The sequence below is a fragment of the Monodelphis domestica genome, chromosome 8 (assembly GCF_027887165.1).
Source record: "Monodelphis domestica isolate mMonDom1 chromosome 8, mMonDom1.pri, whole genome shotgun sequence".
NCBI lineage: Eukaryota > Metazoa > Chordata > Mammalia > Didelphimorphia > Didelphidae > Monodelphis > Monodelphis domestica.
In genome coordinates, this window is record NC_077234.1 from 228531735 (window position 1) to 228558785 (window position 27051).

The 27051-nt window shown below is 38.4% G+C and overlaps 1 protein-coding gene across 1 annotated transcript in view; it reads left to right on the forward strand.

The window, feature by feature from the left end:
* The first annotated feature begins 586 nt into the window (after positions 1-586).
* The window catches only part of WWC3 (WWC family member 3), a 208851-nt gene continuing 182386 nt past the window's right edge, over positions 587-27051 (forward strand). The window contains exon 1 of the mRNA XM_007500942.3: positions 587-891. Coding sequence (XP_007501004.2) covers positions 587-891 — 305 coding nt within the window. The remainder of the gene's footprint in view (positions 892-27051) is intronic.

Consider the following 27051-nt stretch of genomic DNA (forward strand, 5'->3'; position numbering starts at 1 on the left):
GGTCCGGGCCGCCTCGAGGGCGGGGACCTGTTGGCTTGCAAACCGGGACTCAGCGGCCGAAGTAGGAGACAGCGCGGGGTCCCGGGGGAAGTCTAGGCGGCGGCTGGGAGAAGGGGCCCGGTTCGGGAGCGCAGCGAGAGTGCCCGGAGCTTCCTTCCAGACGCGGCGGCCGTGGCGGAGGGACTGGTTCACGGGCTCCAGGTTCCGAGGCGCCGCGGCACAGGCGGAGCAGAGCCGGGGGCATCGGGAGCGGGCGGAGGATGAGCCCTGTGCGGCGAAGGATCTGCCGCTGTCGACCGCCCTTCCTGTTCTTTCCATTCGCTCCCCGCGCCTTCTGCGCTGGTTGGGACAGTTGTTAGTGCTGGAGGAAGAGGCGGAGGAAGCGGCGGCGGGGGGCGGCCGGGGCCCCGGCTGGGCAGCGGCGGTAGCTGCTGGCCCGGCCCGGGGCGGGGAGGCGGCGGCGGCGGCGGCGGCGGCGGCGGCTGCTGCTGCTGCTGCTGCTGCTGCTGCTGCTGCTGCTGCTGCTGCAGAGCCCAGGGGCCCAGGGACTGTGTGGCGGGGAGGCGGCGGCCGGGGCCGGGTAACCATGCCGTGGCTGAGTGGAGGCCGACGGCGGAGGCAGCAACAGCAGCAGCAGCAGCAACAGCAGCAGCAACAGCAGCAGCAACAGCAGCCTTCGCCGCCGCCGCCGCAGCAGCAGCAGCCACCACAGCAGCAAGGGGGGCCCGGGCAGCCGCCTCCGCCTCAGCCGCCGCCGCAGCAGCAGAGGGGCCGGGAGAGCTCGGAGCTGCCCTTGCCTGCTGGCTGGGAGGAGGCACGAGACTTCGACGGCCGCATCTTCTACATAGACCACAATACCCGGCAAACCTCTTGGATCGACCCCCGGGACAGGTAAGGCAGGGGGTGCATATGTGCCTCAGCGTGTGTGCGTGTGTGTGTGTGTGTGTGTGTGTGTGTGTGTGTGTGTGTGTGTGTGTGTTCTGGAGGAGAGGGCAGGGGCAGGCTAGCTAAGATGCTCCCCTCTGGTGCACTCAGGACTCTCTGTGGATGGCACCCCAGGAGCAGTGCGGAAAACCTTCACCGAGGTGGGTTGCTGTCTCATGCCATAGCTCGGACCGTACTCAACTTCTCTCTCTCTCTCTCTCTCTCTCTTTTTTTTTCCATCCCCCTCCCTCCCCAACTCGAGGGGGGCAGGAAGTTGGACGTAACGAACCAAAACCCACCCCTGTTGGCTCCATAAAGTTTTTGAACCCTGTTTAGGGTTGGGGGGAGATCTCGCCCCGCTGTGCATAGTGTTTGGAAAGTTGTGTTTGGAAAGACTGGCGATGAGGGTGTTGTTCCAGGCTTTCACTTCTGTGAATGCGGAGTTTCCTAGCTGCGGCGGGACGGGCAGGAGGAGCCAGGGTCCTTCCTCCTAGATCCCAGATGGAGGAGCGGATATTCTGACTCGATTCCTTCACGTCAGACTCTCTTTCAGTAGATTAAGAACTTGAGCGCTTGGAATTTCCTCTTCTCGTGTATGTGATGGATGCCTTTTTTTTTTGCCTTTTTTCCGATGGTGGTTTCGCCCAGTCCTCCTCAGTGGCTCGTGGGATGGTGGCCCGAAACAACAATCCTCCAAAATCGGACATGCAGTCCAACAATATCAATAGTCCATAATAACCACATCCGAGGCTGAGGGCTCTTCTCTGTTTTGGTTGACGCTCTCTCATTTGCCTAGTCTTCGGGAGAGTTCCTCGCGTTGTCCCAAAGCCCTTAAGTTGCAGAATTTTTGATTGGTGAGATGGCAGGAAAACAGAAGTCTCTCCCAGGCATCCTAGATGGTTTTGGTTACCTTGTTTTTAGGGTGAACTCTGTTTTAATCTAACCATCCTGCTTTCCAACGAAGTAGAACTGAGATTCTTAAACTTTTTGGAGTTTGATGTCCTGTTACTTCTCTTCTGTCAACCCCTCCTCCCGCATCCCCTTTTGAATGTGCTTCATGTCATAGAGTTACTGCTTCAAATTGAAGTGAATACAGTTCTGCTTTGGGAGCTTGCTGAGGATCTATCTCCTTATGTCCTTGATATGTTGGGAAATGATGACTGGAAATAATAGCGACTATATTCTACAGAAAAGAGTAGAATTTTAGAAACCGTTGTGTCTTTTTTAAAACAAAGTTTATAGTAAATTCCTAATGGCTAAAGAGATTTCCAGATAAATGGCCACATTTTATTTCATTTCATAAAATTTCACCTTAGTGAAGTTTTGTGCTCCAAGTAAGAAACAAGCTATCGAGGTAATATCTCTTGACTGTTACTAGTAATGCTTCTGGATTGAAATATTCGTTTTTAAGTGTACGAGTCTGTATTCTTGATCAAATGAATTTCCTTTTGTTATGTGATACCCTGTTCCACCTAAAACAGCTTCTGAAACTTCTGGCTTCTTCCAAAGAGCCCCAAAGGAAGTGCTATAACCCTTTCTGTGCTTTAAATATTTTGAAAGGACCTTGTGTGGTCACTTTCTGCCAGCTTCCTCCTACCTCATTCTCGATCACCGAGAGACTACCACTACTACTATTACTACTAAAAAGGAAATTCTCCTTGGCATTTTGCTTCTTTGAAATGAAATTGTTGAGGGGGAAACCTGTTCCTTTGCTTCCTGATAACTATTGATTTAGAACTCTTCCCCTCTTCTTCCTCTCTCCCGAAGGTTCCTTAGAATTTTGGATGGGTTCCTTAAAGCTCTGGGCTCAGAGAAAAGTATAAAATGAGAACCAATTTTATGAGTGAAAGAAATGCTTTAGTATAAAGGTATTTTGGAAATCAGGTGAGATCATATTGTAATTTTAACCAAAAGCCCAAGCCACAGCTGTTTGAAAGCTATCAAGGCTTAGACAGTGCTGGAATTGGTAGTACTGCTTGGAATGTAGAGCATTTTAAATTTTATACTTATTTCTTTCAAGTACATAAATAACTGGAAAATGAGAAAGTTTTAATTTTTTTTTTTCTGGAGTAAATACTCTTGTATTATTTCAGGAGAATAATATGAAAAAAACTATCTTTGTTGTGATGATTATATTTTGGTGTAGGAATTTACAATAAATATAATTATTGCCATTGTGTTTACAGTTGTCTTGATAGCATAAATCAAGTTTAGGAAATGGAGTACCTAGAGGTAAAGGATATAGAAATATTAATTTTTAAATTCTTTCCTGTAGTTATAATCATACTACATTTTCCTCCTCTCCTTGATTAAATTTTTTTTTCTGTAGATTTTGTGCTATAGAGTGACTTGTTCATCCTTTTAAATCCCATTTTTGTTGCTGAAGATTGTGTTAATCTAACATTCTTATAAGGATTGACTGAACCTTTGAACTGGGCATGAGTTAGTTAACTAAAGTTAGTGAAGTAAAGTCAATATTTTAAGTTTTAGTAAAGTAAAAACATGTCTATGCTTTTTATATGAGACAATGTTTTTATAGTAAGTGAAAATTCAACAAGGGACAGTTTGAACTTCAGTTCCCATAATACCTTGCCAGAAATATGTATGGAATGTTAAGCAGGCCACAAACATTTAAGTGGAGTCTCTGTTAAAGATTGTAATAGTAATGGTTGCAATTCCTCTTTTTCACAACACAACATTGCTCATTTTTTATTAGTGCCTGGTTATCCTTTAAGTTGTAATTAATTTTTATTACATGTTGAGAACTGTGCTTTCAAGCTGGGAATTTTTCATATATGACTCTGACAGTTAAATCTTGTTTAGGGGCACCCTGGCAAGTAATATCCTATCAGCCTTTCAGTGTTAGAGAATTTAGTGGTGATGTTGTTGCCTTACCAAACTGGTAGTAAATAAGAAGTTAATAGGAGAGAATGAATATAAATCATATCTTTCTTAAGAAACTTAAGTTTTAGAAGAGAGAATTAATAGGATGGATTAAACAAAACCAGTTGATTACTGCTGTACTGTTCAAAACCATTTCATATAAATAACTAAACATTTCAGCAACTTTAAAATCACCTTTAAAATTTAAGAACAATTTTTAAAAATGTTGGTGAAAAGGGATAAATTTTAGCTAAGTTTGATCTTAAAACAGCTCATATGTTCCTACGTTTTAATGAATTTTCTATTAATGAATTAGGGGGACCTAAGTTTCTCATTATTGATATCATAAAGACAATTCATTCCTATATTAAAATGTTTAGGCATGTGGCTAATATATTATTATTATTATTATTATTTTAATATTTTATTTGATAATTTCCAAGCATTATTCATTAAAGACATAGATCATTTTCTTTTCCTCCCCCCCACCCCCCATAGCCGATGCGTAAATCCACTGGGCATTACATGTTTTCTTGATTTGAACCCATTGCTATGTTGATAACATTTGCATTAGAGTGTTCATTTAGAGTCTCTCCTCTGTCATGTCCCCTCAACCTCTGTATTCAGGCAGTTGCTTTTCCTCGGTGTTTCTACTCCCATAGTTTATCCTTTGCTTATGAATAGTGTTTTTTTCTCCTAGATCCCTGCAAATTGTTCAGGGACATTACACCACTACTAATGGAGAAGTCCATTACGTTTGATTATACCACAGTGTATTGGTCTCTGTGTACAATATTCTCCTGGTTCTGCTCCTCTCGCTCTGCATCACTTCCTGGAGGTTGTTCCAGTCTCCATGGAATTCCTCCACTTTATTATTCCTTTTAGCACAATAGTATTCCATCACCAATATATACCACAACTTGCTCAGCCATTCCCCAATTGATGGGCATCCCCTCATTTTCCAGTTTTGGGCCACCACAAAGAGCGCAGCTATGAATATTTTTGTACAAGTCTTTTTGTCCATTATCTCTTTGGGGTACAGACCCAGCAGTGCTATGGCTGGATCAAAGGGTAGATATTCTTTTGTCACCCTTTGGGCATAGTTCCAAATTGCCCTCCAGAATGGTTGGATCAGTTCACAACTCCACCAGCAATGAATTAATGTCCTTACTTTGCCACATCCCCTCCAGCATCCATTACTTTCCTTTGCTGTTAAGCTAATATATTATTATTAAGAAACAGTGGGGAAAAAATCTGGTGTACCTTCCAGCTTTCTGTAATCTGATTTTTTTTTTCTTTTAGCATTTGCTTTTGTAACAAGTTAAGACTTTTACTTGAAAATTTTGGATTTTCAGAACTAATTTTATGTGATTGAAAAAAGGTTAATGTCTAAATTACACAATTAACAGTTTCCTTAAGTCACAGTTATAATGATGTAAGGATTACTTTAGTTTCCAAAGTTATACTTGACACCAAGCAGTATTCAGAATTTATGTGAAGTTACAGAATTAACTTTATGTTTGGAAGTTGTTTCTGATAATCTATTAGAAGTAACTTGATTTCTAATGTCTTAAAATTTTCTGATGCTTCATGAGATAGGGCTCAACTGTGCTGATAAAGGGAATTTCTGGTAATCTGGTAATCAATGAAATCTCCAGTCCATGATTTTGGAATAGAATATATATGTAAATTGTTTATGGTATTGAGGGTAAAAGGTTGCAATGTAGAGCAATTAAGATTATTATTTGGGAGCCATAGTTTTGACTCAATTTATGGTGGCCTTTGTGGTATACTGGACAGAGTTAATCCTTGGGACCAGAAAAATGTATTCAAGTTCTTTCACATGTGTGATGCATTCAAAGGTAATAAATTGCTAAGAATCCTCTGACATGAATTTGGTAGAAGGGAGTTCCTTAAGTGATTTCCTTATACCAGTGAAATCACATATATATCAATGAAATCACTGGTCCTTATTTCTAGAGTGACTTAGTTAATTTTAAATCACATTAGTTTTGGGTAGGTAAAAATTTGCAAGTAAGCAGTATATGTATGTATACACACACATACATGCATATAAAATAGTCTATATAGGTATATAAATTCTTCTATTTCACGAGAAATTGCTTTGGTGGCTTAATTTATTTGAGTCTTGATGTTGCTAATTGTAGCACCAAATTTAAGAAAGGCAGTACTGGAAACTTAAACAGTTCTTTATGGAAATAGTAGGGGTATCGGGGTAACATGGAAACCAGTTGATAACATTGGTATCAGGAGATAAACATAACACATGTTAAAAGTCTTCTGGTAATAGACTAGATAGAGGAACAGGAAAATCTGAGTTCAAGTCTTTTGATACATATTAGCTATGTGTGATCCTTGTCAAGTTACTTGCCATCTTAATGTCCCAGGCAAATTTCTAATTCTAATTAGAACAGGTGCTATCTGCTTTAGCAGACAGGGAATATCCTTATTTATTATTCATCTTTTAGAAAAATAATAGGCTTGGCCAAAATATGCATTTCATTGCCTCTCACTTCATACATTATTCAAGTTTATAGTATATTGAATGGTTTTGTTGTATTTTGCTTTTTTTTTTTTAAACCCTTACCTTCAGACTTATAATAGAAACTAAGTATTTATTCCAAAACAGAAGAGCTGTAAGGGCTAGGTAATTGGGATTAAGTGTCTTGCCTAGGATTACACAGGAATTGTCTGAAGCTAAATTTGAACCCAGAACCTTTGGTCTCTTGGTCTGTGTATTTTGCTTTAATGAAGAAACTATACATATATATGTGTATATACTTTGTATACAAATATCAGAGCAGGCTAATTTTATATGAAGAGCTTTCTAAAATAACCAAGTAAGTGACATAATTGCTACCTTCTTGGACCTTTTAGTTTAGAATGAACTTATAAAAATGTCTTCTGAATTTATTTTAGCTTACTTAGTTTGAATAAAGTATTCCTGAAGAGTTGTCTGATATGCTGAGATATATGTTTGTTTGTATGGTGTGTATATAAGTATACTACACACACACACACACACACACACACACACACACACACACACACACATACAAGTATATGATCGAGATGTCTTTTCAGTTACAAGGAATTCCCAGGTGCAGAAACTCCCTTCTTTCATTGCACCAATACTGCTACTTATACAATGTAGTCTTAGAGAGTTGTCCAGAGCACCAAGAGGTTTAGTGACTTGCCTAGGATGGCGCAGTAGAGCCAGTATGTGTCAGAATAGTGACCTAATACCCCCAAATCTTCCTGTTCTTACAGCCTAATCTCTATTCATTTTTCCACCATAGCTCTCAATGTGTAAAAACTTTTGGTTTATATGTAATTTTAGAGTTGGTTTAGATAATATGCCTATTCTTAAAATAGTAGGGACACTCAGCTCCAAGAATGGCTTCATTTGGATGTCCAACTACTACTCCGAGTCATAATCCTTTTAAGAAAGACAAATGGGAAATTCATAGGAAAAAATAAGTCCTAGCTATCTTGAAACAAAATTTCCTTTTTTCATTCTTCATTCTAGTTTTTAACATTGTAGTAAAGCTTGTGTTATCTTTTCTGGTAGATGCTACTTCAGTGACTTTAGTGATACTTTTTGAAAAGATGACAAGGGGGTGGAGCCAATATGGCAGAGAAGGTTCATGGATGTATATCATCTCTACCAAATTACACTTCAAAAAACTATGATAAAATGCCTCAGAACTAATTCTGGAGCAGCATAACCCCCACAAAGATGGAGTGAAGTAATTTTTCAGGCCAAAACACCTTAGAAGGACAGCAGGAGGGACTCAGGGTGGATGTAGAGCATGGAGTAGTGTGGCAGAGCAGGCACAACTGTGGCAATGGGCCCTGGGCACAGCTAAAACAGCAGGAAAGGCTTTGGAGCTCTCAGCTGCAAATGGTAAGGGGAGTTGCACAACTGCTCAGATGATTACAGGAGTCCCTTTCCTGGCTCTGGGTGCAAGATTCTTGTTGCATTGCCCATACATGTATCCAGTTAAGAGTCCTAAGGCAAGCTTTTAGGGAGAGGAGGAGCTCTAGTAGTGCTAGGGATCCTGGTTACAGTTCCAATGGCTAAAAGAGTGCTTGTGGTTAATCACAGACTAGAGCATAGGCCCAGAGAGTATTAAACACACTTTTCCTTACATCATACCACCTTGAAAGAACTGAAAACACATAGATCATCAGAGCCAGTTCTGAAGATAATTGTACAAAGAACCTGAAGCTTGGAACAGTGATTTCTTTACCATGTTACAGAGCCCAACTTTAAGAGTTTTTTAAATTAAAAGAAAAAAAGGCTGGAAAATGAACAAACAAACAAACAAAAAAACCAAACAACATAGAAAGTTATTTTGGTAACAGGGAAGAATAAAACACAAACTCAGAAGAAGACAACAAAGTCAATATTGTTGCAACCAAAACCTTCAAGAAAAATAGGTATTGCTCTTTAGACCAAAAAGAATGACTGGAAGAGTTAAAAAAAGATTGAAAAAAACCAGGGAGGGGGTGGAAGAAAAACTGGAAAAAGAAATGAGAGCGATATAGGAAAATCGTGTAAAAGAATCAGTAGCTTGGTAAAGGAGGGCCCCCAAAATACTGAAGAAATTAATACTTAAAAAAAATAGAATAGGCCAGTTGGTAAAAGAAGCACAAAAATCCAGTAAAGAGAAGAACTTTCTAAAAAACAGAATTGGCCAAATGGAAAAAATGTATATACAAAATTATACGGCAGAGAAGAACTTCTTAAAAGACAGAATTGGCCATATGGAAAAAGAGATATACAAATTTGCTGAGAAAAAGAACTTTTTACAAAGTAGAATTGGCCAAATGGAAAAGGAGATACAAAAGCTCACCCAAGAAAATTATGTCTTAAAAATTGGAACTGGGCAAATGGTTACTAATGACTCCATGATACATCAAGAAACAATCAAACAAATTCAAAAGAATGAAAAAATAGAAGAAAATATGAAATATCCCTTTGGAAGAAAGTGACCTACAAAATAAATCCAATAGACATTATCTAAGACTCGTCAGACTACATGAAAGGCAAGATAAAACAAAAAACAATATCTTTTAAGAAATTGTTAAGGAAAATGCCCTGATATAACCTCTATAACCAGAGGGCAAAATAGAAATTGAAAGAATCCCCCAGTCACCTCTTAAAAGAGATTCTAAAAGGTTAATTCCTAGAAATTTTATAACCAAATTCCATAGCTCTCAGATCAAGGAGAAAATATTGTAATCAATCAAAGAGAAACAATTCAGATATCCTGGAGAATAGCACAAGATTTAGTAGCTTCTATATTATAGGATCAGAGGGCCTGGAATGATATTCTAGAGGGCAAAGGAGCTAGGACTTTAATTAAGAATCACTTACCCAGAAAAACTGAGCATAATCTTTAAGGGGGAAAATGGATATTAAATGAAATAGAAGACTTTCAAATATTCCTGATGAAAAGATCAGAGCTTCATGGAAAACTTGTCTTTCAAATTCAGGACTTAAGAGAAGCTTAAAAAGACAAACAAGAAAGAGAAATCAGAGAAGACATTGAATGAAGTTAAATTGTGTATGTCCCTACGTGAGGAAATGATTCTTGTAACTAAAGAACTTTATCACTATTAGGGTAGTTAGGAGTATTACATAGATAGAGGGCGAGGGTATAAGTTGAATATTAATAGATGGTATAAAAATAAAAGTAATGTTTGGGAAAGAGGAATGCATAGGGAGGATAGGGATGGGAAAAATAGAATACGGTAAATTATCTCATGAAAGAGCTTTTACAGTGGAGGGGAAGATGTGAACCTTAATCTCATTGGCAGTGGCTCAATGAAGGAAGAACATAGCCAATCAATAGGATATAGAAATATGCCTTACCTTATAGGAAAGTAGGAGGTGAAAGGGATAGAAGGGGGTTGAGGCTGAGAAAAGAAGGCAAATTGGGAGAAGTGGAGGTCAGAAACTAAACAAGGAGAAATAGGATGGAAAAGTACACTGGTGCCTTGACATACGAGTTTAATTCATTCCATGGCCAAGCTTGTAACTCAATTTTCTCCTAACTCAATTTGCTCATGTGTCAAATCAATTTTTCCCATTTAAATTAATGGAAATGCAATTAATCCGTTCTAGCCCCCCCAAACCACACACATTTTTTTTGTTATATGCTTTTAAATATGAAAATGTACTTTATAAATAACAAATAAATATAGATAAGAAAGAATATGAAATGTTATTTACCTTCAAGGTCAGGTGTGTAAATTTCAATTTAAATCAATAACTCCGGGTTCTTATTTTTCCATAGTTTTAATAATAATCACTAAAGATAGAGAAAGCAGATTAAAGCCCAATCTAACCTAACTGACCACAGGTATGGATTCTCCCCCCAGGCTCTCACCCAGGCTCTCCAGCTGCCTTCAGGGATATTGAGAGATGGGGCGGTGCCACACCAAAACTTTTATCCTCTGTTCTCCCGCCCCCCCCATACACGCATGTGCGTTCATGTCCATTCACACAGCGTTCATTTAGTGTAAACAGGCAAATGGGAGGCTGGGTAAGACAAGCTGGGTGGAGGAGCCTTGAGGAGTGAATTCTATCTACACAGGTGAAGATGCTAGTGGAGAAGGTTTTCATTTCATGCACTATCATTTAAATATAACTTACTTTCTACACACATAATGCTACAATTAAATACAAAATTGACCTCACACATCACTTATGATGTGTAACTTTGTTGCTAAACTTAATTGCTATTTTTAAAACTTTACTTAATTATCGTCATTCTTCATTGACTTTTGGCCATTTTGCCACACTTTCCTTGATTTCACTCAGAGGCCGTTTTAACAAAAACCTTTCCATAGAAGTTTGCTTCTTCTTCCCTTTAGAACGTTCTGATAATGCATGAAACAAGTGTCATTACGCAGCTCTAATGTACGACCTGCTGCAGCTTGTTCTGGGTGTGCCTTTTCAATAAACTGTTTAATTTTTCCCAAATCCTCGACATTTCCTTAATCTTGCTTGTACGGATTACCTCAGCTACCTCGGGCTCCTCCCCACTTAATGTCCTGCAAAATCTCCATATGCTGCTGCTGTAACTCCTTTAATTGCTCCGTTTTCAGGACCCATGCTTAAAAGAAATTTGTCCCCAACTCTGCTAATAAAGACAAAAATAAAGAAGAAAGCAAAAGCAATTCAATGTAGATGCTCGCATGGCCAGATAAACACTGAAATAAACGAGACAGCCTCTTGTAATTTGTGAAACCCAATGTTTGCCGAGCTATCTAGTGGAGGGCGGTGGCAGCTCATGATTCAAATATCGCTTCTGACTTAAAGCAAAAAATCTAGATGTGACTGCTCGTATCTCAAATTGCTTGTGACTTAAGGTGCTCACCTATTAAGGTACAGCAAGCATAATGATACAATTTATTTTACAAATTTCTCTAATAAAGTCTTCATTTCTCAGATACATACAGAAATAAGTTGAATATATAAGAATACAAGTCATTCCCCAATTGATAAATGGTTAAAAGATACGGAAAGGTAGTTTTCAGACAAAATAACTAAGGTTCTCTTTAGTCATGCTAAAAATGTTCTAAATCACTATTAATTAGAGAAATGCAAATTAAAACAACTCTTAGGTACCATCCCACACATATCAGATTGGCTATTATGACAGAAAGGGAAATGACAAAATTTGGAGGGAACTTGGGAAAATGGAGACATTAATGCACTGGTAGGGGAGTTGTGAGCTGTTTCAATCATTCTAGAGAACAATCTGAACCTATGTCCAAAGGGATATGATACAGTTCATGTCCTTTGACTGAGCGATGCTGTTACTAAGCTTGTATCCCAAAGAGATAGAAAACAACAAAAATATTTAAAGCAGGTGTTTTTGTAGGGGCAAACAATTGGAAAGTGAGGGAATTCCCATCAATTGGGAAAAGGCTGAGTAGGTTATATTATATGCTGTTGTGCTGTAAGAAATGACAAGCAGGAAGAGCTTTGAAAAATCTGGAAAGACTTACATGAACTGTACCAGAATGAAATAAGCAGAACCAAGAGAACATTGTACACAGTGGCAGGATTACTGTACATTGAACATCTGTGAATATACACCGCTATTCTCAGCAATAGTGACCTAAAACAATCCTAAAGGACTCATGATAAAAAATGCCACCTGCTTCCAGAGAAAAAGAACAGATAGACTCTAAAACCAGAACAAAGTAAACCTTTTTTCACTTTCTTAATTTTTTTATTTTGAGTTTCCTTCCACAAAAAGGATTAATATGGAAAAAATGTTTTACATAGTTGTACATATAAAATCTAGATGAGATTGCTTACCATCCCAAAGTGGAGGACAGTTGAGGGGATTGAGAGGGAGGGAGAGAATTAGGAACTCAATAATCTTTGAAAAATGTTGAAAACTGTTAACTAGATAAAAAATTAAGTTAAATTAAAAAAAGAAAAATTAGGGAATTTAAGTTATGTAGAAAAGCCACTGTATTCTGTTTTTTTTAATCCAATTTTTGTCAGAGAGAAAGACTTGCTGGAGAGAGAAATGGCCTTGGAGCCAGAAAGACCAGGATTCAATTCCCATTTCAGTATATACTGTCTTTGTGACCCTGGGCAAGTTAGTTATCCCCTCAGGACCCCAGGCAACTTTTAAGACTAAATTTCAGAGAAGGTACCTTCAACATTATTAGAGGAAATTCCTTACCAGGAATTCACTGCTCAAATCAGAGGTCTATTAAAAACAAGAGCAACAAAGCAAGAATTTGACCCAGTTGAACTCTAAAATGTAGAAGAAAGTAAATGAAATATTCTGGAGTTCAATTCAATTCAGTTTGTCAAATTGGAGCATATTTATACAATGCCTTCTCTGTAGGGAATGCAGTGGTAAAAGATATCAGGAATTCAGCAAATGCAAGAGCAAGTGTCCTCATTGGGGAAAGAAGACAAAAATGAAAAATAAGCTAATTTAAATATTTATTCAATATAATAATCATAGATGGCTCATAAGGCCAAATAAGATCATCAAATGAATTAAATAGGTGATGATTACTACAGGCATTCCAAAAAGGTTAAGATCACTTAAGAAAGTGTTCATCTCATAATTTTTCAAATGAATGAATGAGCAAAAAAAGCATTTAATTACGTGTTTATTATGTACCCACTGTGTTCTGCTATAAATGCTGGGGGTACAAATAGAAAATGAGACAGTCCCTGCTTTCAATGAGCTTATATTCTAATTGGATAAAATCAGGTTGCCACATGTCACAGGGAAGGAGAATGGGGCCATATAGCAATCAAATAATGTCCCCTTTCATGGCTCACTTAATGCCTGAAAGCACAAAGGGAAAAAACAAAACAAAACAAAAACAGCTTGCTCTCAAATAGCTCATATTCAAATGGGGGAGATAACATGGGAATAACTATGTAAAAATAGGATATATGCAGGATAAATTAGTGAGGCAATCTTAGAGGGAAAGCATTAGTGCTAAGGGGGAACGAGAATGACTTTTTGTAGAAGGCAGGATTTTAATTGGGACCTGAAGGAAATTGGAAGCCATGAAGTAGAAATGGAAGAAGGAGAGAATTCTAAGCATTGGGTAGTTAGTACTCTAGAAAATACATGGAGTCAGGAAGTGAACTGTCTTGTGTGAGCAACAGCAAGGAGGCCAGTGTCACTGGAGTATGGAAGGGGGGAGGAAGGTCTAAGAATTCTTGAAGGGTAGGAAGGGACCAGGTTATGAAGGCTTTAAAAGCCAAACAGAATGTTCTATTTAATCCTTGAGGCAAAAGGAAACAATTGGAGTTTATCGAATAGGGACATGACATGGTCTTATTTGCATTTTAAGAAGAGGATTTTGACAACTGAGTGGAAGATGGATTGAAGCAGAGAGACCTGGGGAGAAAAACAACAATCCAACTGTATTGAGAAGTATTGATTTAGTTTTTGTTTGCAGATCAAAGAGGTCATTGTGTTTTGGGGAGAGGAGTGTGAAGATAGAGAGTTCTGGAGCACTACCATGATAGGAAGGTAGCTTGGCTGGGATTATTAGATGTAGTGAACTCTATCAAGTTAGCATTGTCTCAGGGTGAGAGCTGAAGGTCTTTTTGAAAGGGATTGGAAGCCCTAAATGGCCCTCCATGAAATGGCAGAAAGATGGCCATATTGAAGTCTAGGGAGACTATATGATTTGCTTTGATATTGGTCATCACTTTCATTGACCAATGTGCTTTGAATGACCACTCCAATTAATTGAGGAGGCAGGATTTGAATTGAGTCTTGGAGAATGGATAGTCTTTGAGTTTTCAAGTAGACAAAAGAGGTGGAGATGTCAGAATGAGTTGTAGAACAGGTGAATTCAGTCTCTTAAGGCAGAAAAGATTTCCTCTGACAGTGATGTGCCACTCACATCTCCCTACCTACACTTTTCCCTTCCAAGAATGTATTCAAAGTCTACCTGTCAAAAGAACCAGCTCAGATTCTCCCAAAGTTCAAAAGAGAGAGATTTAGAGATGGAAAGGATATCTAACTCAACCTTCTCATTTTGTAGATGAGAAGTGTGTGTTTTTGTGTGTGTATGTATGTATGTATATGATAGGATTATTTGGTTAATAAATAGTAGATACCAGATCCTGGTTTATTTCCATGAGCTACACTGAGTATCAGTACCATTCACTTGGTGGTTAAATGATAGATGGTCTCATTTTTGCTATTGCCTATAGCCTTCTACAGATACTTTGAGTATGTAAATGGGTGATAGTCAAGGAAGTGGTAGTTGTATGATTTAACATAAAGGAAAAATCAGCATGATAACATTATTTTAATATTATGGTGGTGGTGGTAGTTATGCCAAGAAAGTAAGGTACTTTAAGCCTGTAACATTTAGGAATGTTAATGTTAACATTTGGGAAAAGACAGAAGGTAAGGGTTAAAAAACATGTCAAGTCAAGATAAGAAACATTAAATCCTCATTATGGACAAGGCACAGGATTTAAAAACAAGGACAAGAATTTTCTTATTAAAAATTTATTTTTTAAAATTGCAATATTTAGCTTTTTAAAACTCTAATTTTAGCAATATAGCACATAATTGATAGAGCCCCTGACCTGGAGTTAGGAAGATAAAGGTTCAGATTTGGCCTTAGACTAATTAGTGACCCTGAGGTCAAACTTTTGTTTGCCTCAGTTTCCTCATCTCCAAAATGGGATAATAATAGTAACTACTTCCCAGAGTGATTGTAAGGATCAATGAAATTGTAAAGTCCTTTGTACAATGCTTGGTAGATAGAAAGCCCTATATAAATGTTCATTATTAATTTATTCTTCCTGTTTTGTTAACTAGAAATATTTACTTTTTAGAATCCAGGGCCATTCAGTTCTCTCTTTTTTAACCCTTACCTTCTATCTTTGAATTAATATTCATGGGGGCATCTGGGTAGCTCAGTGGATTAAGAGCCAGACCCAGAGACAGGAGGTCCTGGGTTCAAATTTAGCCTCAGACACTTCATAGCTTTATGATCCAGGGCAAGTCATGTAAACCCCTTGCCTAGCCCTTACCACTCTTCTGCCTTAGAACCATGTAGAATGTTAGAGAGAAGATAGACAAGAATGACAGTTGGTGGGGGGAGGGGCAACTTGGAGTGGCAGTTGGTCTCCTGATGTTCTTGCTTCCTGGCCCTTGGACTAGAAGGAACCTCTCTCCCTGTTTCTGGATAGAAGAACCTCTATTCCTGATTTTCCCAACTGTGTGCTCTACCTGGAATCCTGTGATCCTGTCATCGGACAAAAGGACTTAAGGGAAGCAGTTTGAACTGTAAGGCCAGTCTTTAGGGGCATCAGTCTGAAGAGACAGGCCCAACCAACTCTGAAGTCAGAACTTTTCTTCCTCTTGCTGTCTACTGCTAAAGACTTTGAACTTAAGAAAGCATTGATTAGCATAGACAGGAATAAAAGAAACCCTCCACCAGCCTGTGAGGCCTGGCCTCAGCTCAAAAGCTGAGAGAGAGACTCAAAACCAATCTAGGGAAATCCCGATTCCCTCTTCCCTGATACCTCTCCAATCCAAACTTGTCATTAAAATTTATCTTCATTTGAATATCACAGTCAGATAAGAGGACTAACATTTCAGGGGACATAGAGGGAGCTGAACCTCAGGACAGCCATTCAACTATAACCGATCCTTATTGGACCCCTGCTGGGTGACCTTGGTCTAGGGGAGGCTTGTTCCTCAGGAGGGTCTATGCTTACCTGCTCTGGGCTATCTTCAACATCAATCCATAGAGAAGACATCCCCTCAGGCTATCTTGTTGGCCCATTTCTTGGGAATCCCATTTTTCCAAAAAAAAAAAAAAATAGCCTCTCAGCAGGGGGCATCTCTTTCCTTTTACCTCACTGGCAGTCATATTCCCTCTCTCTTCAACTCCTCCATTCCCTGTTATAAAACCTTCCATATCCCCTGTTCTTCAATCCCCTACACATTTTCCCTATAAATATTACACAATTCATGGATGATGCATGCATGATTATTGTCTAGACAGAGATGAAAACAAATAGCAAAAAAGATGATAGTAAACTTGTATTTGACAAAAGTATAGATCCAGGTTTTGGGGATAAGAAATGACCATTTGGTAAAAATTACTGGGACAATTGGAAAATAGTTTGGCAGAAACTAGATATAGACCAATATCTTACACCATTCACTAAGGTAAGATCAAAATGAATACATCATCTAGACATAAAAGGAGATATCGTAAATAAATTAGAACAGGGAACATACTACCTACCAGATTTATGGATAGAAGAAGAATTTATGAGTCCTTAATGGATGGACAGCATTGTGAACTATAAAATGGATAATTTTTAGTTCATAAAATTGAAAAAGTTTTGCATACTCAAAAAAAAAGTTGCCAAGATTAGAAGGAAAGCAGAAAATTAGGGAAAAAAATTTTTGTAGACAGCCTTTCAGATAAAAGTCTCATATCTTAAATATATAGAAAACTTTGGTAAATTTTGAGAATAAGAGCCATCTCCTAATTAATAAAAGATATGAACAGACAACTTTTGAATATAGAAATCAAAGTCATATATAGGTATATGAAAAAATGCTCTAAATCAGTACTGATTAGAAAAATGCAAACCAAAACAATTCTGAGATATCGTCTCACACCCATCAGAGTGGCTAAAATGACAAATGGGCAAAACAACAAATGTTGGAGGGAATCTAGAAAAAGCAAATCCATTGTTGCTGGAGCTGTGAACTTATCCAATCATTTTGAAGAGCAATTTGGAATTACAACCTGAGAGTTATAAAACTGTATATACCCTTAAACTAAGCAATGCTATGGTCTATTTCCCAAGGACATCAGGGGAAAAGAAAAAGAACCAATATGCTCCAGAATATATATATAGCAGCTCTCAGTGTGGTAGCAAAGAATTAGAGATTGAGGGGATGTCCATTAATTGAGGAATGGCTAAACAAGTTGTGGCATTTGATTGTGATGGAACACTACTGTTCCAAAAGAAGCAATGAGCAGGCTAATTAAAAAAATTGCATTTCTTAACTGTGTGACTCTGGACAAGTCACTTAATCCCATTGCCTAGCTCTTACTGTTCTACCTTGGAGCCAATGCACAGCATTGATTCTAAGACCAAAGGCAAGGATTAAAAAAAATAAAAAACCTTGGAAAGAACTCCATGGGATAATGAACAGTGAAATGAGTAGAACCAAGAGAACATAATACCCAGTTACAGAATTAATGCTATGGGAATAAATTTTGAATTTTAGCTCCAAAGAATGAACTGAAAAGTGAAAACATGAAAGTTTTATTTGCATGAGTATGTCTATATCCTGGATGACACCTTCTGTGATGTGGAGAGGGTAGAGGAGCTGGGAAAATTGTGGATGGGATTTATTAAATAGAAATGAAGAAAAGTAACCTAAACATATAAGATATTTGTAATTTCATTTCTATACAGTCTTTTTCTCTATTTATGAGATGCTTATTTTATTTGGTTTTATAAAATTTGCAATTAAAAAAATAGAGGCACACATGAAGTGCTATTTAAGGTTTAGGGAGGGCAAAGGCCATTTACCAGTGGAGGATAGATGGGAATAGATTTGAAAGGCTTCCTGATTACGGTGACTTTGGAAAAGTTGGAATTGAAAGAGCAGAGGGGGTAGACATTCTAAACTTGGAGAGCATCCTGGAAAACTCAGGATTTGGGGATGTGGTGGGTGGGGTTAGATGTGATGAAAATGCAATGTGTGTATCTACTTTGATTGGAGTTTAGAATGAAATAAACCTGTAAAGGCAGTTTATTATTGTGTTGAAGATGATCCCTTTTGGGGGGGGGCAGTGTCTCAAAAGTAATGTTTTTTGGTTAGTAGTAATAAGAGGAGGGTAGGAGTATCTAAATAAATGGCTGGATTCCTTTTGGGCACATAATACATGCAGCCACACCCTCTTTTTTCTGAACTGCTCCTTCCTGGGTTGATACTATTTATGGCCTGAGAATAAGGAGCATTTCCTGTGTTTAAGATGTATAAGACCTGCCTTTTTTTTTTTGCCTTTTCTAATGGCTTGACTGGGGCACTAGGGTGAGGGACCAGCAGGACAAGAACATGGAAGTTCATAACTATAGTTACTTTGTGTTACTCCAGCATAATCAGATTACTTTGACAGCCAGTCTTTGTTCCAAGGTGGGGGCAGTATATAAAAAAAAAAAGGGTTTTTTTTGTTTTGTTTTTTAAGAAAGATTAGACTGGGATTCAAACACCAACCTTGCTATTTTCTTACTGTTAATTTTTCTCCTTGCTTTAATTTTTCAAGAGATTTAAACCCTTATTTTTTGTGTTAGAATCAGTATTGTCCATTGGTTCCAAGGCAGAAGAGCTATAAGGGTTAGGAAATGGAGTTTAAGTGACTTGTCCAAGGTCACATAGCTAGGAAGTGTCTGAGGCCATTGGAACCCAAGACCTCCTGCCTCCAGCCCTGCCTCTCAATCTACTTTCTTTTCTTGTCATAGTTAGGAGAAAGGTTTGGAAAAGGTATTTGAAAATTTTCTGGACGATGTTGTGATGAATTCAGAATCGATCTGAAAGTACAAACTTTGGCACAATCCCATTTATGGGTTCCGTCCACAATACTTGGATTGCTAGGATAAGCTTCAGTATCATTTCCTTTAAGAGATCTTTTCTGATTTCTCTAGTTGTACGTCTCCCCCACTCTAACCATGGTGTATTTTATGTGTGTGTATATTCTTAAATTTATTTATCTCTAAACATGTTTCTTCTGAGGAAAATGTAAGTTCCTTGAGGGCTAGAATTTTTCTCACTTTTATCGTTATATTTCCAATGCCTAGCACATAGTACATGGTAAATAAATACTTGCGGATTAATGGATTCTGATGAGAAAAAAAAATTTTTTTTGGCTCCTCAAAGTTAGTTCTTTTGATGTCCTCTAAGAAAATCTTTTTTGGTTATTGTTTTAAATTTTATGAAATTTAAACCTTTCTCTCTTAGAAGGAGCTGATATGAGTTTTTGTCTTCTTTGAATATGCTTATTTCTTAATTAGAATTGCATGTGTAAAATACTCTTGTGTTACTCTTAGGAATAGGTGGCCAAGTCATTGGATTGGATTACCTCTAGAAAGCTGTAGCTTTGTCCCTGAAGTCAAATTGAAGTAGCTCCTTTAAAACTTAAGGGCAACTAGCTGGCTCAGTGGATAGATCCCCAAGTGTAGAGATGGGAGGAACAAACAGGAGGTCCTGGGTTTAGATGCAGCTTCAGAAACTTTCTTCCTGTGTGACCTTGGGCAAATCACTTACCCAGTCCTTACCACTCTTAAACCTTGGAACCAATACTTAGTATAGATAAGGTTAAAAACAAACCAACAACTTAATGGTTTATGAGAAACATTCTCTTTAATGTAGGCCAATTTCCACTTCCCCCTTTCCTCCAATATCATACTAGATTTTCTTTTGAGTGACCCAGGGCCACCATATTATTTTGTTTCAGTCAGGTTGGAAGTAGCTATACAAATACAAGAATAAATAATGTGGAATGTGGGGGGGACTTCTTGGAGTCTAGACTTCTATGGCTGAATGATGAACACATTAATAATACCTTCGTGTTCTTTTTCTGTGAATAAAACTATGTGGTAAAACCAGCAATACCTGGAGCTGTCTTCTGTACAGAACATATAGGTACTTGTTTCTCTATAGGAACATGTGCTTTTGTATTGTTTTCTTTTCCTATCAGCCAACCTAAGTTTATTGGATATTTCCTAAAAGAATAATAATGCCTGACATTTAAGGTTTTTTTGGTGCTTTCCCCATATTATTGCATGGGGTAATATGGCCCAGGTGGTGCTTGATGTTTGTAGGGGTTAATACTTTATACTGCTCTCTAGAATTCCAGGAATTCAACTTTGTACTCTATTTGTAGAGAGGATGGGCTGACTTGAATGCAGAGAAGATACTGTTTTTGCTTTCCTGTGGGGGAGGGAGAGAACTGGCATTTGCGTGCATGGGGAAAAGAGACACTGTTTTAGCTCATTTGTGGTCAGTCATCCTGAAAAGGTATGTCTATGGCACAGGCTAATTAGTCTCTAGCTTTTTCCAGGAGGTGCCTCCTCAGTTAGAAGAGCACTGTTTTTAGCCGGGCCTCTGTCCCTAAGGATCTAGAGGATGCTGAGATATGCCTCCTTTCTCTTCACTGTAGAATATAAGCTCCTTGGGGGATGGATTTTTTTTTTTGGTCTTGGCAGCCTCATAAAATAGCACCTAGAATAGTGCAGAATTTAATTTATTTACTATATGCCACGATGGCACCTTGATAGAGTTGGCCTTAAAGGCTGAGGTCAATAATGATCAAGTTATCTTTCTGTGCCATACAGAGCAGCATAGTGGGCAGTCTTCCTCTTTAATCGGCACATGGTCACTCCACTTAGTTGCCGAGTTAGCTAGTATAGTAAAGAGTAGCTGCCACAGGGACTGGTGGCCATTTTGCTTCCAATCTGGGATACTCATGAAGAATGATCCAAGTGAAAGAGAGTAGAGTTGCTGGAAGTTACAAAAGTGTAGAATAACGTTTTAAGAATTTCCTTTAAGCATTTAGCAGTAAGACCCCGCCCTCCTCTAATCTAACCTTTTTTCCTTCTGATTTGTGCAGTTCTTTGTTTATTTGTCTGTTTTGTATTAAGATAGTGTCTTCCCCACAATGTCCTCTTCATGGTAGGGACTCAGTAAATATTTGCTGTTCTTGCTGATCACAATACAAATGATAAAAAAAAAAATGATAAAAATACTTTGGTATTCTTAATGCTAGGACCATGGCATAGGAATTTCACTTCTGAAATTCCAAATGCAGATTGTGTCCCTTTCTGACTGGAGGATTGCTCCTATCTTCCTTGAAAAGTTACCTTTGACCAGTTTTTATCTTGCTCTGAGGAACTACTCTCTTTTTTCCCCTTGAAATCATTTATATGTTCTTTAAATAAGAGTTTGAGATATACCAGTTCTCCTGCAAGGCTTTAGTTAGGTAGAGGTTAAAGGCCATCAATTCTAACATGGTAGTTTTCTTAGGAGAGATATTTAGCTGAATTGGGTGGGATCCCTAATAGATGGAACTGTAGTGCATTTGAGGGTATTTCCTTGGAGCATGTGTTTTGGCCATGAGTGTATGTGCCTGTGTGTGTGTGTGTGTGTGTGTGTAAGGGAATGGGACAAGAATGCTTTATTTTATTTCATTTTTATTTGAGTAAATTTCCACATAAGTTTTCTGAAGTTATATGATCTAGTTTATAAATGTATTATCATGTAAATAGGTTTCCATATTATTCATTTTGGCAAGTGAATAACTTTATAAAACCAAAACCCTTAAACACATATCCCAATAAAAAGTGATACATCAGATGTTTTCATTTGCATTCCTACTCCCACAGTTCTTTCTCTGGAGATGGATAGTATTCTTTTTCATAAGTCCCTCAGAATTGTTCTGGATTGGTGTGTTGTTCTTAGTAACAAAGTATCACATTTGATCTTTCCACAATATTGCTGCTACTGTACAGTGTTTTTCTGGTTCTGCTTATTTCACGCTGCATCAGTTCTTGTAGGTCTTTGCAGCTCTTTCTGAAATCATCCCATTCTTCATTCCTTATAGCTCAATAGTATTCCATCACCATCATACACCACAATGTGGTGTCTTTGCTCTTCTGGAATTAAAAGTATAATAGGGCAGACAACAAAGAAACCATGTGTAGAATAAATAGAAAGTAATCAATCCAGAGAAGGCCCTAGAATTTCTCAGTTCTAGGGATGAGGAAAGAAATGCTATAAAAAGTAGGATTTTAGCTGGGATTTGACAGAAGTCTGAGAAACCAGAAAAGTCAGGAAGTGGAGATGATGAAGAGCATTTCAGGCAATAAGGGATAGACAGAAAAAGTTCCCAGAGTCTAGAAATGGAGTATCTTGTTCTAGAAACAGCAGATCTGCCATCAACACTGGATCAAAGAAATGGTAGTCTGGATTTTCTTTTTTCTTTTTCATGAGAAGAGCTCTCTTTTTATTTAGAAATTAAATGTATTTTTCAAAGAGAGATCCTCTTCTCCTTCCCATCCCCACTTTCTCCTGCTTGTCCCCTCCTTCCCCAGACACATTGGGAACATAAGAAAAATAACATCCCTCCTACAAAAAACACGTACACACATACAATATACATCTGACTGTGTGTAACATACATAAAGGGACCCCATGCATATACTTTATGAATAACATATATGTATTCTTATGTGTGCATAAATATTCTCACTATGGGGATTTGTTTTGCTTATAACCTAAATGAACACACATATAGTCTAGGTCTATAAAACATATAAAACATATTATTATATGTAACATTCCCAATTCAGGAGTATAAATATTGCATATTTATTATGTATATAATTCTACCCTGTGTGTTGGGGGACAAGTAAGTGTCATGATCTGCTTGCCTGGCGCTTACCTTGACTCCCACCTAGCTAACCTTCACCTGGGAAAATGCTTTTTGGTGCCTCTCTGTCTAGCTGCTATGGTGTTTCCATCTATTCTAACTGGAAGATCCCATTATCCCAGTGGCCATCTATGCATCTCACTTGTGATGAAGGGCTTAGAGAGGAGAGGCAGGGAGGGTCCTGAGGTCCAGGCCCTGAGTGTGATTGGAGGAAAAGGTTCATCCTGGGACCTCAGAGCCTGGGCAGGGGAGGGGCTCTTGGGACTAGGAAGGACTCTCAGAGTGAGCTGACTGGAAGCTCCACCTGGAGCTGGGGTCTTTCTGCCTTCTGGAATTCAGCTCTGTGGGTGCAGGTCCCAGGAAGGTCTGAGCAAGGACCCCTCCTGACACTCAGCTGATGCTAGCTGCCCTTTCCATTGGGCATCATCTACCCCATCTGACCTCTTGGTAAGTGTCCCTTAGATATGGCAGGAGCAAGTTTCCCTCCTAGACTTGGCTCCTTGGGCTTCTCCCTGCCCCTGCCACTGGTCCATATTCCCCATCACATCACAAAAGTCTTGGAGGGGGGCATCCACAACTTTGCCTTTGGGTCACAGCTCACCACCCTTCATATCTCTCTCATAGGAATGGGTAGATTGAGAATTCTGAGCCAGGGGTCACTGGGGCTCTGCCTACTTTCACCTGGGTTGGGATCCCAAGGCTCTTCTGCCTCCTGAGTCTTGAAGGAAGCTTCATCCTGTGAGACTTAGGCCCTCCTCTGCAGTGTTGTCATCAGAGCAGAAATTGTCCTCCTGCTTCTGCTCATTTCTTCTGCCTCAGGGCACACAAGGCTTCCCAGGTCCCTCTGAATCCATCCACTTTACTGTTTCTTAGGTCAAGCTGAGAAGCATTTAGCAAGTGACTTCCCAGTGCCAAGCACTGCGCTAATCTCCTGTGAAGAAGTCTGGAGTTCCAGCCCAGGGAAATCTGGGCTGAAGGGGGCCAGTTCGTGTGGGTCCAGAGTGAAACCAGGAATCCCAGTCTAGGTTTGAGATGAGAACATAATCCACAGCTTGGGGTGAGGACACAACTCATAGGAGGAGCCTTCTCCCTGACCCCCTAGCCCCCATCTCCTTGACCCAGTAGTCTGGATTTTCAAAGCCAGAAGTAGGTATGCAATGACATGGCAAAGAAGATAGCCTGAGTGCAGCATGGAGGTTCTGGGGGTCTGAGGTGGTCTAGATATTGTGAAATTTCAGAAACCTAGAGACTACATGGCTTCAGGCGAGAGAGTGAAGAACAGTATTAGAGGCACTGTTAAGATCATCAGTTGGAGTACTCATTCCTTTCAAATTTTCATCAAGGATACCTGTGATTTATATGCAAACCATATCCATGAATGAAGGGTTTTTTTTTCCAGAGATAGAAAAGAGGGTAGATACATTAATAATTATTGATGGATTAGTAATCTTTTTGTTGTCATAATACAGTACATGACCTTCTCCGTTCTTTTGGAAACTTTTTTTGGTAATAGTTTGAAAACTCATCTTTAGGTGTCCTGAAACAGAAATAAAAATGAACATTATTTATAATCTTGAATTTCAGAAGACACTTAAGGATCTTACTATGTTTGGGGGTCATTGTTGCAAAGACCAAATTACAGTATGCAGCTATATGAAAGTATTTATGGAGTGTTCTAATAGAATGCTCTGAATTTGGAAATGGGAATTCTCCGATATTTTCTTCAGGCAGAGGTTTTTTTCCATTTTAAATGTTTTGGCTAATGAATGAGTAGTACTTTTAAAACAGAATATCTTCTAACATACCTTTCCCCATATTTGTAATTTTTTCTTTGAGTTTGAACCAGATTTTTTGAGGGGGGTGGCGATACCACTGGAGAATTAAGGAAGGAGGATATGTTTGTAGCAATTAGCAAATGATACTTTTTTTGTGGAATCATTTAGTACTTATTAAAAGAGGAGAGAGATCATTTCTTCGGAGGCTAACGTCTTTCAAAACTCTTTTATTGGTCTATAGTTAATCTAATACTTTTAATTTTGTAATTTTCTTTTGAATAAAAGGAGTTGGATGATTAAATCTATCAATCAACTAAGTATTTACTAGGTATCTAGTATGTACCAGACACTAAGGATAAAGGTATAAAAGAGGGTCTCATGAATAAATAAAGCAATCTCATTTTACATCCTGTTGATGGAAGAGATAACAAGGATACAGTAATCCCTCACCTATTGTGGGAGTTACATTCCAGAGACCCCAGGGATAGGTGAAAATCTAGGAAGTAGTAGCGTTATCTTATTTTGTTATTTATAAATATTTTAATGCTTTATAAATCCTTCCCACTCTCCTATAAACTGTTTCCACACTTGTTAACCTACAGTTACTGAGCCAATCAGTGCCCAGGATACAGAATGTAGAGCTGTGGTTGGTTGCCATTTATTACATCATCCAATAGTGTGCCATAATAAGTGTAACCCCACAATACAGAATTAGATATATATGTTTTTTAAACCACCATACAGTGAAGCTGAGATAAGTGAATCAAAATATAGCAAAGGAGGACTGTATATAAAATGTGTATAGTAAAGATATGGAATACATACAAAAATCAGTGAAATATAAAGTATTTGAGGAAAGACGGTACTAATAGTTTAGTTTTCAGGTACAGCTTCATAATAACATGGTGCCTATGGTACATCTTAGAGGGAGGAGAGGGGACACTGAGGGAGAGATAAGGAGGAAGGGCATTTAGTTTGGAAGATGACCAATGCAGAGGCAAAGAGAAAAGAGAAGAGGGTCTCATGAATGAAGAATGGAGAGAAGGCCAAGTTTGGCTGAATCTCAGAGGGGACAGTAAGCCTGGAAAGATAGATAGGGACAGATTATGTAGGTCTTTAAAAGTTAATCAAAAAACATTATACTTTATCTTAAAGGCAATAGGAAGCCATTGGAATTGATTTGATAGGCAAATCACATAGTCAGATCTGTGAAGAAGGAAAATTGCTGTGGCAGCATTAAAGAAAAAGGGCTAGAGTAGTGAAAAACTTGAGAAAGAGAGAAAAATGAAGAGTGGGTTTATAGAGGGTAATTGTGTGTAATAATCTAGTTGAGAGGTAATAAAATGACATTCTCTTAAAGTGAGTCATTTTCTTTTCCTTCTAAACCGTTGGAGAGACTGGAGATGAGTTAGAAGCATAATTAGACAGGATTCATGGAGCAACAATTACAATGGCAGAATAGAGGCTCTGGAGTTTGGTACCAGGCATCAGCACCAGGCTTGTAAAAATAATGTAAGAGAAGGGGCCTGAGGAGGTATTGATATCAGTCTGTTGACCAGAAACCCAGGATCTAAATATAAGTAGTACATATTCTGGAGGAAGGACAAACCAAAGAGCATCATTAGAAGCAGTTACTAAAAGGATTGAACAAGCTAAGGCCCAAAACCTTGAGAAAGTCATTGTGTATATAGATAACCTTCTCACTAAAGATATGAATGAATGGATTAACTACTGGAAAGAAAATGGTTGGAAAACAAGTAAAAATAAGGATATTGTCTACAGAGACCAACTTATTGAGCTAGATAGCATAACAGGAAATGGATGTTGAGTAGAAGTATCTTCCTTTTTTTTTCTCAAAAGTTGAAGATAATGCTGACTTTCAGAGATTAGCCAGGAAAGCATCTAGAAAGAAGTGAATAGAGCCAATCAATGCTTGTAGATTGCTGAATTTGTTTAACTTGCAATATAATCTCCAAATCACTTTGTCTTTACCATTCCCTCCCTTGTATTGGAGCTATATTCCATGGCTATCTTTGACTATTTTCTTCGTATGCTTTCTCAGTTTTTCTGTGTGCTACTTTAACTTTCTTTTAAAATAAAATTTAAAAAAAACTGAAAGGAAGGCAACCATACAAAATTAGTTTTTAGAGCTCATTTGCTAACTTGATATAAGTTAGCAGTTGGTGCAGACTACCACAAATACTACATACATGTGATAAATTCAGTTCAGGATTAACTATTGATTAGGAACTGTTAGTGATTGCTCTGATTTTGTAGTAAGAAGTAGTTCCAGCCATTAATAGGTTGAATAGCTGAGTCAAATCAACTTTAAAATTTAGTGGTAATGGTTAGCTAATCATTTAGATATCAGAATACATACATACATACATACATATATATATATATATATATATATATATATATATATATATATATATATATATATATA